Source organism: Sinocyclocheilus grahami, unplaced genomic scaffold (assembly GCF_001515645.1).
Source record: "Sinocyclocheilus grahami isolate Dianchi unplaced genomic scaffold, SAMN03320097.WGS_v1.1 scaffold659.1, whole genome shotgun sequence".
NCBI classification, from domain to species: domain Eukaryota; kingdom Metazoa; phylum Chordata; class Actinopteri; order Cypriniformes; family Cyprinidae; genus Sinocyclocheilus; species Sinocyclocheilus grahami.
In genome coordinates this window covers 488,084-500,881 of record NW_015505838.1, presented here as the reverse complement: position 1 = coordinate 500,881, position 12,798 = coordinate 488,084, and the positions used below count along the sequence as shown (strand labels likewise).

Sequence of the window (12,798 nt, the reverse complement as noted above, 5' to 3'; positions counted from 1 at the left end):
TCAGGTATTTTCACATTGAATTATTCAATAGTGTCATGGCTAATTAGGTTATCATTCACAAACCCTCAGCCCTGAGCCTATTCAAACTAGACCTTTAGTGTTAACACTGGATGTGTTTGACAGTGCATGTTTAGCCTGCTACTTAAAGTAATATTTGAGAAGATCACAAAATTAAATGCAACCATTTGTCAGTGGTGAGTGGAACACAATGACTCAAGTGGGACTTGCATTCCACAGCATTAGAAGAGCACTCACTGAACTTGAGGACTAAAACCCCCTATGGAGAAGAACCCTCCAACAGAATTAAAACCTCCCAAAAGCAGCTCACTTCGCATAGGGTGAATTCAGGTAAATTGTTCCACTTTGACAGTCATCCCAATTAACCCAATCCCAACCAGAGAGGCCCAAATAACCATAAATCAGCACGTAGTCTGTGTTTATTTCTTTTTACATTTTTATTTATTGTTTTTATTTATATTTACATTTCATTTTATTTATATTTATTATATTTTTAACAGTTTAAAATTGAGTTTGCAGCAAAACACTTCATTGTCAACAGGTTGTAGGCTACTAAATTTGTATTTTATTAAACACAGGAATTTAGGTTTGCAAGTCTTAATTCAATAATTAGTCACATGATCTACTTTTATTAGCTCATTTTACTCATTTTTGAAGCCTAAATGCCCCTTTTCCCGTTCCTTTTGATGAAAAAACAAAACAAAAACCACCAGCATATTTTCCAAAAACACATGAGGTAAGTAAATGATGACACAATTTTCATTTTGGGATAAACTATTCCATTAAGCACTGACCTTTCACCTTACACACAACTGCAACTGTAGAGCTTCATTCAGTGCGCTCGTGCGTGTTCGCAATGAGTTTGACTTTGACGTGCTGTAGTCGACACCTGAGAATGCGCGCGTGCCATGAATCATATTCCTCTCTTGATGTCTCGGAATTTGTCTAACAGCGACCGGAGAGGCAGGCTGGGAAATAACGGAGAGGGGGAGGAGAAGGATCCAAAGTAACATCGTGAAATTGCATAAAACATGCCATTGAGCGCTCCGCGCACTTCCACACTGTTCTCTCTCCGCGCGGAGTGGATGTTCACAGCCGCATGTGAAGGGACGAGCTCACAGTGCATTCCATGGACCAGTATCGAAGTGCCTTCTTAAAATGTTGGATATATACATGGGTGTTATTTTAGTGTAAGGACAGTGTTTTCTCGAAACCTGCTGCTGAAAGCTGAAAAAATAAACTTTCAACAGACTCTGCTCAGATTTCAGAGTGTTTTTTTTTTTTTTTTACTTCTAAAATGCACTTTTTTGGAATTTCTGTCTTCTGTCTTGCATTGTTCTATGCAAACCTTGCTTTGGAGTCAAGCCACGACTATGATAATGATTATGACCGAGATCAAGGGGATGCCATGGTAAGCACCCACAAGCTCATTTCCATGTCATATTAAAAGTAGAGAAATTGGTTTAATGCATCATTTATTGGTAGTGATTTGTTGCCCTGAAGTTAGCATGAAGCAAACTCATAATACATATTTCTAAAGTTATTTTAAAACTTATTAGTACTGCTTGGAGACAACATAGCAGTCAACATCACTGGCACTGGTGTTGTAGTACTTTTATTAAGGTACCTGTGCAGAACCATGGTGCTTACCGTTGACCTTACTCATCATTATATATGACTGCTCTCTTTTTTATTGTCTTTGTGTTCAAATTCAACATGGTTGTTGAAAACACCAAGTACCTTTTGGAATATTCACAATTTTCATATATTTGTCATATGGGCATCAGTTTGGGAGAAAGGATAGGAAATTCTTCACATTTTGATAATCATATTATCATAGTAATTTATAAAAAGGGAAATCATTTGAGAGCATGTTACAATGCCATAAAAAGTGGAAACAGGTGTCACTGGGTCAGCAACTAAAGAAGTAGTCTCTTTCTCTCTGTTTCTTCTGTCTCCCCACTGAGAAAGAAAGAAGAGAGAAAGAGCTATGTAAACATTTTAATTTGATCATGTATATCATGATCAATATACTTATATGGCGCAATTAATTTTAATATTTCTTCTTACCTCAGGAGCTGTGTGACCTTTCTGCACACAGGAGTGGAGATGTATGTTAGTTTAGTCTCTGTACTGCTTTTGGCTCACACAGCCATTATACATGATTACTTTGACACAACATTCTATCTTTTCATATACAGCAGCAGTAGATTCTTTGGAATTTTATGTGCAGTGTATAAATGATACCATATGCTACACGCAGCAACGTGGACATCTTGACAAGATCTTGAAATGATTCCCATCGGTAATGTGCGACATGGGTCGTACACTAATCATGATTGCCTAAAATTAGACTTGCTTTGTTTTCACTGCTCTCTCTCTCTCGAGCTTCTTTGGGTCGCTGTAAAATTAAATTGTTATTAAGATTCATTTAGCTGGAATTCACAGAGAGTAAGGGAAGTCCATCGTAAGTGTGACAGCAACAGCATAAAAAAGCTGCTGAATTTCTAATGGTTTATTTTCAGTCCACTTTGGGAATATTTGTCTTGCGCTTATGCCTTGGAATTGAATAATTGTTCAGTAATTGCACATATGTGGCTGTACGTTATATGAATGTATAGGATGGGTGACTTAATAATTCATTGGGCATCAGTCAGCGCTCGGCTAATATACTGACTTTATTTCTCTTCCTTGGACTTTTCCATCGTGGCCATCTCTCATCTGTTTGGCAAAGCTGTCCTGTAAATCATGAGTAATTGTGATTCTAAATGTAAATCATGAGTGTTGTGCATGTAGAGAGAGTTATTGTCAAGTAAGATTATCTTTCTGAAGGGGTCACCTGGAAATGTGGGTAATTTGGGAGTACACATGAGGTGCTGGGACTACTGATTTGTAGTCTTGATAGCGCCGCTGCAGTCTTGACCTCATTCATTGGGACTGATGTTCAAGTTTTGCCATGTGGCTTTACAGAAACTCCATCATTTTTAACAGGGATGTTGACTGCTTTGGGAATGCCTATTTTATATTATTAGCTGCTATGTTGCAAGTCTCTTGAGACACTCTGGTTTAAGTAAGCATTATATTTCAGCCTGTATGTGTGTCTTATGGTTAGTGATGAATGCCTGAGAATAACCGCCCATGATAAAGCACCTCCAGCTAGAAGGAAAAGAGCTTTTCGCTCTTCCAAACAATGCTTATTTATTTCTGCCCTTTGGTGATAACTAAGGGATTCCCCAGGGATGTCTTCTGCTGTGTGAGCGTGTGGTCATGTGTACTTCCCAGGTAGGAAAGTTAGCACAGGTGGAACAGATTACTTACATCTGCCTCTCTTATCTTTTCCACTCTAATAGCCGATCCACCTGCCAGATCCACTCATCCTTTAACTTCAGATTTAGCAAAACCACCTTTCAACACTTTCACAACTTTAGAGGGGCTTTCACTTGGAGGGAGAGATAGTCAAATAGTCAAACGTCGTGATGACATAAGCAAGAAGACTTCAGGTCCTTGGGGAGGTCAGAAGTTCAACTATTCTTTGAATTAGGCAACTACTGCAACTGGGGTTGTTACTTCTAAAAACCTATTTTCATTGTGTAATGTACATAAGTAATGCACAAGTGCTTTTGGGAAGTGCAGCATATGTTATTGAATAAAAAATGGAGTTGATGATTTGAAGTGATGTTTAGTTCAGTTCTCTTTAGATGAGGCTGCTCTGGCAAAAGTTACTGTAAATGGGTAGAAAATGGTTAATAGAGTTTTGTGTTTTCAAAGTCAGTTAAGTGTCATGTTTTTGTTAGTTTGTTTCATTGTTAGTTAGACTTTTCATCCCTTAAACAGCACCACAAACTGTTTCTGAAAACCTGACATGTGAACTTTGCTTAGTCAATGTGCCCGTTTGTTGTCTAATTGGTTCATGTAGGCTTAAGAGATTTCTTAATGGATCCAATGTTGACTGAAAATATGAAAGTCAGCTTTTGTACCTTTTTTTTCTGAGAGTATAGCTCTTGTGTTTGTACTATTTTGTTAATAATTGGTTAACACTATCCTTGGTATAGAATCAAATCAAATGTCCTTTCTCATAAAGTCACTCACTCTCATGGGCAGATAAGCGAGCACACAGATGCTTTTTGGTTTGTACATCTGTAAAGTTTTGTAGTGATTGTACATTCAAATTGAGTAGATGTAACTTTGAGGTTACAGTTTATCTCTTTATTTCTGCGCTGTCTCTACACTGGCTGTAGATCTCAGTCTCTTCAGCAGAGGAATTCAGCTCTGACTGTGGACCAGCAATGTGCCTGAAGCAGCTGGGGGACAAAATTATTTTGTGTTTGACACTTTTTTGCAGATCTGAGACTGCTTTTGCAGTTTCCACTGCAAGGAAAAAACACTGGAATTTGTGATAGAGCAGAATATTCCAGGTCACTAAAAATGAGTAAACCTTCTCTACCTACCTTTTTCTAAGAAATGTATTATCACTCAAATTATTGTGTGGGACACTTTTAGTGTGTAAACTGTTAAAGTATGGAGGCTAGGCCCATGGTGGTAAACTGTAAAGTAGTATTTCCCAACTTTTTTTGTCTTGTACCCTCAGAGCACTATGCCTAAGTACTCCATTAAATCAGAAATTTGTTTTTTTTTTTACTCATTATACAGGATATCATTTAGCATTATCATTAGTATTGTAAAAATTGGCCACCATTACAATGACACATTTTGAAGGTACAAACAGTAGATAATGTAGGTCAGGGGTGTCCAGACCTGTTCCTGGAGAGCCACTGTCCTGCAGAGTTGAGCTCCAGCCCTTATTAATCACACATGAACCAGCTAATCAAAGTCTTTAGACTAGAAACTTCCAGGGAAGTGATTTGAAGCTAAACTCTGCAGGACGTTGGCCCTTCAGGAGCAGGATTGGACACCCCTCATGTAGATGAAATAAAAAAACCTCACCATGCTTTCTCTCCCTTTAATGAAATGGCTTGTTTGAATGTTCAGTGGGCAATCATGCAGAAACTTTCCTTAAGACCAAATGGCTGATTTTTATGGGGCATTTGGCCAAAAAAATTAAGCCATTAACACTCTTTGAAATACCATAGAAGCAAGAAATATCACTACAAGTGGATATGTAATCATTCGTACAAGTCTTAATGAGAAGTCAAGACATTCAGTGTAGCAAAGTCTTACAGATTAACACAGAATTAGAGAATTACAAAAGAAGTGGAAATCATTCTAAACCCTTGGGATCACTGCTCTAAAGGATAAAATAGGTTTTGTGTACTGACCCGTTCAGTCAGAGTGACACAGAGCTGGAATAGGTAGTGCATATGTAGGCTGAGCCCTGAATCATCATTTTAAGAAATGTACAGTATCATTATGGTGACATATGATAGAACTGGCACTAAAAAGTCTGTTTTGAAGCAAATATGTCAGCATAATCAATGCACATGTATTATCACATATGTAAATGGAGTCAAGAGAGTAGTGCATTAGTTTACAGTACTATATGAACAAATTTAGTCCTTATTATTTGGCATTGTTTTGTAAGTCACTCTTAAATAGGTTGTCTTCCCAGGTACCAAAATGTCGTAATATTTGTGTGGTAGTGCCTCATATTTAATAAAAGAAAATTGTCATCACTTACCCTTATGTCATTCCGAACAGCAGCTTGGAATTTCAGCTAATTAATTGCTTTTGCTTTCCACACAGGAAACTAAGTCATACAGGTTTGGAACAAAATGATGGTGAGTAAATGATGACCGAGTATTTGTGTTCAGACAAAGCTTTCTTAAAAGGTTAGTTCACTTCCAGAATAAAAATGTCCTGATAATTTACTCACCCCCATGTTATCCAAGATGTGTGTGTGTGTCTTTCTTTCTTCAGTCGCAAAGAAATTAAGGTTTTTGAGGAAAACATTCCAGGATTTTTCTACGTATGATGGACTTCAATATTGGCCAATGGGCTGAAGGTCCAAATTGCAGTTTCAATGCAACTTCAAAGGGGCTCTACACGATCCCAGCCTGAGGAATAAGGGTCTTATCTAGCGAAATGATCGTTCATTTTCTTTTTATTTATAAAAATGTATATAATTTTAACCAAATGCTCGTCTAGCACTAGTTCAACTTCACGCATTACGTAGTCACATTGGAAAGGTCACTCATGACATAGGCGGAAGCACCAACCCAGTTGTTACAAAGCGAATGTGCAAAGAAAGTCAAACGCCCTTTACAAAAGGAAAAAAAAGCTAAAACAATATGAACAAATTTAGTCCTTATTATTTGGCATTGTTTTGTAAGTCACTCTTAAATAGGTTGTCTTCCCAGGTACCAAAATGTCGTAATATTTGTGTGGTAGTGCCTCATATTTAATAAAAGAAAATTGTCATCACTTACCCTTATGTCATTCCGAACAGCAGCTTGGAATTTCAGCTAATTAATTGCTTTTGCTTTCCACACAGGAAACTAAGTCATACAGGTTTGGAACAAAATGATGGTGAGTAAATGATGACCGAGTATTTGTGTTCAGACAAAGCTTTCTTAAAAGGTTAGTTCACTTCCAGAATAAAAATGTCCTGATAATTTACTCACCCCCATGTTATCCAAGATGTGTGTGTGTGTCTTTCTTTCTTCAGTCGCAAAGAAATTAAGGTTTTTGAGGAAAACATTCCAGGATTTTTCTACGTATGATGGACTTCAATATTGGCCAATGGGCTGAAGGTCCAAATTGCAGTTTCAATGCAACTTCAAAGGGGCTCTACACGATCCCAGCCTGAGGAATAAGGGTCTTATCTAGCGAAATGATCGTTCATTTTCTTTTTATTTATAAAAATGTATATAATTTTAACCAAATGCTCGTCTAGCACTAGTTCAACTTCACGCATTACGTAGTCACATTGGAAAGGTCACTCATGACATAGGCGGAAGCACCAACCCAGTTGTTACAAAGCGAATGTGCAAAGAAAGTCAAACGCCCTTTACAAAAGGAAAAAAAAGCTAAAACAATGATGTCGGACGGTTTTGAAGTTGGAGGTGAAAATTAAATGGAGTTTTTCGCCTTTGAAGCTGCATTGATACGGCAATTTGGACCTTCAACCTGTTGGCCACCATTTAAGTACATTATATGGTGAAAAATCCTGGATTGTTTTCCTCAAAAACCTTAATTTCTTTGTGACTGGATACAAAAAGACATGAATATCTTGGATGACATGGGGGTGAGTAAATTATCAGGATTTTTTTTATTATTCTAGAAGTGAACTCTTCCAGTTCACTCCTTTAATACTACGTAAGAGATGTGCAATCCACATGCCAAGATGTATGAATACTCATAGAATGGATGCTGCTTAAACTTTAATAATGTCACTCTTGACAGTTTATGTACAGGCAGGATATTTGCTTCATATAATTCTTTTAAGTATGCCAAAACAAGAACCCCTTCCTCCCTGCCCTCACTGTGTAGCTTTTTTTGTGCCTACAGGGAGTTTCATTGGGATTTCGTGTAGAGCTCTATTATGTTTTGGAGAGCTTAAGAATTGGGTTACAGAACATTAGACCTAATATACCTGTGGTCTTATTGAGTAGTGGACAACCCTCCAGGCTAATAACTTTATTGCACCACAGAAACCTTAACCAATACGCGTCAGAAGTGCACAGTAATTGCATCCTGACACATGCCTGCCTCTACACGTGAAACGGATCAGACCAAGAAAGCAACTCTTTCTAAAAAAGGAAGAGAGGTTCTTATGGGACTCAGACCAATTTCTTGATTATTTCTTAAAATCAACATGAAATCAAAATTGACCCTGTTTACTTTTCTAATGCACATTCCTGTTCTTATTGTTCTTGATCCATCAGTGCATGTTGTTCCAAAATTTCCAAAAACAAATTGTTTGCCTTCATAATCTTTTTATCGAAATGTAATGGCTTGCTCTGGCTCTGAAATGACTTTCCATTTTGGCTTCATAGTCAAATGAATGTGAAAACTGATATCATTTCAATCAAACACAACTCCCTTATTTCCATTCTAGTGTTGGCATAGTTAGCAATAGCGCAAAACAAAGTGTAAACAGTGCAATGGTGTAATGTAATTCCACTGGAGCTTATTAGCTGTTAATATTGGAAATTGTACTTAGAAAACATTGTTTTAGAATGTATTGATTCAGACATAGATAGAGTCCTGTATTATTAGCCGCTCTGTGTTGTATCCAGTGCTGCTAGGTCATTTTAATGGATGTAGCAGATACTAGGCTTAAGACTGGAAAAATCATTTCCATGTGGATGGTCTGATCTCAAGAGTGTATGCAGCAGTCCAGCGGTTAGTTTAAAATCATATGAGAGGTCGTAATATAGCATTCATGAGTTTTCTACCTTGGGGAACATCTCAATTGCTTCAGAAAAACAGGACAGATTAGGATTGTTTGTCTGAAATTTGGGAAGCTTGGATGTCGATGAGGGTCTCGGTTACTCATCAGACTTGTGGCCAGACTTATTCTCCAAGGAACTGGTTCTCCCCTAGGTCAAAGGCTCAAAGCTCGCAGTCAGTTCTTGGGTTTCTAAGAGATCATAATAGGGTTAATGATATCTCTGATCCTCTTCCTCTCCTTCTGAGTGTCGGCAAATGTAGCCCCAAACATGCCCTCAGCAGACTTCAACATCATCCTTCAAGTTCAGCGAGCAGAGAGCGCCATTCCCAAACCTGTTCTCTGGAGTCCAATACTGAAGATGAAAGGTATGTCTGGAACAGATGCAACATGTGCTCTTGTGCATATGTACCACTGCTGTAGTGTCCACGACGGGGGCCATGTTCCACCTGAGTTCACTTAGCATCTGTGATGCACTGTGTTGATGTCTGTAATGCTCCTCAGTGACAGTATTTTATTATTTTTTCCCCCCAAAGTAGTTGAAAGTAGAAATTAGTACTATAATGACTTTGACTTTGCCTTGTAGCATCAAAACGTCTTGTTTTATTTTATTACTGACTGGTTAGGTATGAAATGAATTAGTCTGTGTAAGAAATCAGAAATCATGAAATGAAATTGTCAGTTTTGTTGCTGAAACACATGTAACACATCTGATTACATAATGGGCATTGGACAGCCAGCTATGTCTTTACCTAACGAGTATATGAAAATGTGAACTCATAAAAAAGTGAAATTGTGAAGGCTGACATTGTGATTAGGTTTTAGCGTAGGAGTATGGGGTGACTGTAATGGAAATGAAATTGTATAAACCTGGCCTAAATATGAAGCATTTTGACTCAGACTAAAGGAATTTATTCAGTGAGGGTGCCTTCCAGAAACCTCATCCAAAATAGTCCCGGATGCTGGTATCAGCTAAGAGAATAAAGGCTAACCTCATTGCCAAAAAAGGATCTAGTTGTTTTTGTCATTGTGTTAGCTTTGTGGTTTGCTTCAGGAAACACTAGGCTGTCAAGAGATTGCATGCTGCTTTGCGGTGTCTGAAATGATCCTTCTGTCTAATGATTTTTTTTATAATTGGCAACACACTGTTGACTCACATTTGAACTTTAAAATCATGACAGTCATGATGGGGTCACCGTCATTATTGGGATCCCTTGCGTGCATGGCATCAAATCTTGTTTTTGTTACAGTGGACATGGCATCCTGTGTTAAGTGTTAAACCCAGCTGCTTTCTATTGTGATTCATTCAATGAGACTTTCTAGTATTAGAGGTGAAGGATTTTTATTGGTTAACAGCACAATGTGTCTCATGTCTGACCACTGATGATGACTTGATGATGGATGCATACAACAATTTATCACTTCCCATGAATCACTGTCCTTCGGAACTAAATGCACTTCCTTATTGTGGCCATTCTCACTTTAACTTGTCCTTAAATTGTCAATACTTTTTTTCTGTAGTAAAACCGCTGCAAGCTGTTGGATGCAATCTGCGTTTACTCTTTATATGAAATTAACTGTGATTAACATGATTTTTAATGTTTAGACTGGCTGGCAAATGTGGATAACAACAACAACAATAATAATAATAATAATAATTAAATAATACATTTAAAAAATTGATAATTTAATAATTTAGTAAATAATAATTTCTTATTGTTATTAATTATTATTAATAATAATAATAAATTGATGTTTCTTTTGTAATAATTAAACAATCCCTAATATTATGAATTAGATCACAATAGTGAAACAATTAATGCATTTCTGGGTCATGTGCCCTCAGACTTCATGGTTCCCATTTGTATCATTCTCCCATCAGTCTCTTTTTTTAGTTGCCACTGAAACATAAAAATAGGGCATTGTATCTGTGTTTTTACAATTACCAAACCTGAAGTTTTGGACTGACTCACGTGTGAATGTGTCTGTATGCTGAACACCACACATAATTTTCTCGGTCTCCATTGTTTCTGGTAGGAAACAGACCAGTGTGTTATCTCAGGAATCACTGTAAACAAAGGCATGGAAGAGGCCACATACAATAGTCTTGTTCATAGTCTTTTTGTGGTATTTGAGTTTCCTGAATTAACAGAAGGGAATCAATGCAGGGAGAAGCAGTCATTTCCTACAAGGATTACATTTTTTCCTCTTACCACGATTAGTGCTATTTTCCTTGGTGTGCGGTACAACTGAATGTTTGCAGGTAACAATGTGGGTTTAAAATCTTGTTCAGCAATGTTTTATGATAGCATTTGAAACTATGCAGTCTTAAAGTCCTATTTCACATAAATGGTTACATTTTTATTGTTGAGGGTGGGATTCTGGCAAAGTGAAGTGTCCGGTATCATGAAAAATGTGCAAGTTTAGTTTGTTCATAAAAGGCCTTCAAGTTTATACTTTCAAACTGTCTAGTTGTAATGCTCTTATATCTATAGAAACTACGGATCCAAGACACTTCTTCCAGTTCCAAAATGTTAAAAAGCCTTTATTCAAACATGGCTCACTCTAGAAACATAAAAAATGACTAGAACACTGCACACTGATGCATTTCGGCCATTCAGCCTTCCTCAGAGTGTGTCAAGTACAAAATTAGTCACAGGTATATTATCAGTTGCTCAGTAGAAATGGGAGAAACCAAAATACTCATTACAGGGGGGACCAATAGTATCATTAACAATTTAAAAGTCCCCCCCTGTAATGAGTATTTTGGTTTCTCCCATTTCTACTGAGCAACTGATTATATCTACACCTGTGACTAATTTTGTACTTGACACTCTGAGGAAGGCTGGATGGCCGAAATGCATCAGTGTGCAGTGTTCTAGTCATTTTTAATGTTTTTAGAGTGAGCCATGTTTGAATAAAGGCTTTTTAACATTTTGGAACTGGAAGAAGTGCCTTGGATCCGTAGTTTCTATAGATATAATTTTGAACCCTACCAAAGAGCACCTGCTGGGACTATTAAACGGTGGTCCTTTCAGCAAGTAGCGCTCCAAGATGTTTTCTTTGAGCTGTAAAGCTCTTGTTTGTTCTGAGGATCTCCTTTGAAAATGAGATCAGTAGGGAGGCCTAGAAAATCATTGCTTGTACTTATCCAGCCAAAACTATTTTTATTGAATGTAAATAATGGGTTTTGCAACAAAAAAATGTAAGAGTGAGGGAAGCTCATTTCCTACCATTTGAGATAAATTATCTGCTGTAAACTTGGTGATCTGCCTAATTTCAACAACAAAAGAGATAAAGTGATAGAGACTGGGCCAATACCAAGACCGTCCTCCTTAAAGAGGGATGAGGAATTCTGCTGAAGCTCAATTCAAGTTGTGTTTTTTTCACTTTTTTTTAACACCTCCACAACTGGGGGAGGGTACACTTTTTTTTTATTTATTTTTTTATCGATGCCATGATCAGCCATGTGGGTAAACTGGGCATGTTTCCTGGAATGTCCCAGACAGCAGTATCATTTTCCATCAGGGACTTTGGACTGTTTTCAGACGCTGTTGGTGTTTTCACACTCCTTACAAACTCATTCTGCTGCGGATTACGGGGAGGTCATGAATTGGGTTTGATTACATGGGCTGGGGTGTCTCTTGCTGAAGACAGACACAGCTCCATCTTCACCCTGGATCACACCCATCAGCTTACTGAGTAAGCAGTACTGTCAATTGCCTGGGTCGCGAGAGACCACTGAGGTCTGACCATTCCATCAATTAAGGCATGATTTGTTTTTCTCAGTTTCACACTTCATTTTCACACATTGTGATATGGAATCCTTTACTTGTATCTGATGCACATGATTATGTAGCTGTTCATTTTAAGACCCCGTCTGATGAGGAAATAGTGTTTTGTAGTGTCAGCTTGATTAAACACAACATAAAATGCTACTGGTGGTATATGGTTAAATTAATCTTTTGATAGCTTTTTGTTGTAATTTAGTAAGAAAACATCTGCTCAGGATATGTACAAACAGGTCCAACGGCATAACCTAAGTGGTGCTGTTCTAACTGTCTGATGATAAAACAATGGAAAAGTTAATCGCATGTGTTTATGATCACTGATTAGATTTTCAAATTTTGATTCAGTGAGTAAAGTCCCAAACCATCGTTTCTAAGCCAATGAGAGATTGAAACATGCAATAAAAACAACTGATATTTCTCTTAGTCACTCTGGGATATATCCAATATGGCATGCTTAACTGTTGTAGTGGAAAGGGAATGTTCCATTCCAGCACATTGATGAAGTGTAAATCTTCACTTGTTGCTGATGAAATGAAAATACTGTCATCATTTACTCACCCTCATGTCATTCCAAAACTGACTTTCTTTCTTCTTTGGAACATAAAAAAGATATTTTGAAGAATGTCTCAGTTTTTTTTTTTT

At 37.5% G+C, this 12,798-nt stretch overlaps 1 protein-coding gene across 3 annotated transcripts in view; it reads left to right on the top strand.

Annotated features, from left to right (window-relative positions):
• The first annotated feature begins 713 nt into the window (after positions 1-713).
• LOC107558783 (vascular endothelial growth factor C-like) overlaps positions 714-12,798 on the top strand; it is a 36,782-nt gene continuing 24,697 nt past the window's right edge. Inside the window, exons 1-2 of one of the 3 annotated variants that reach the window (XM_016242467.1) lie at positions 714-754; positions 971-1,429. In XM_016242467.1, the coding sequence (XP_016097953.1) occupies positions 1,316-1,429 (114 nt within the window). In that variant the 5' untranslated portion in view covers positions 714-754; positions 971-1,315. Of the gene's footprint in view, positions 755-870; positions 1,430-11,951; positions 12,068-12,798 lie in introns of those variants that run through there. The other 2 variants (XM_016242466.1, XM_016242469.1) reach the window with 2 other exon arrangements.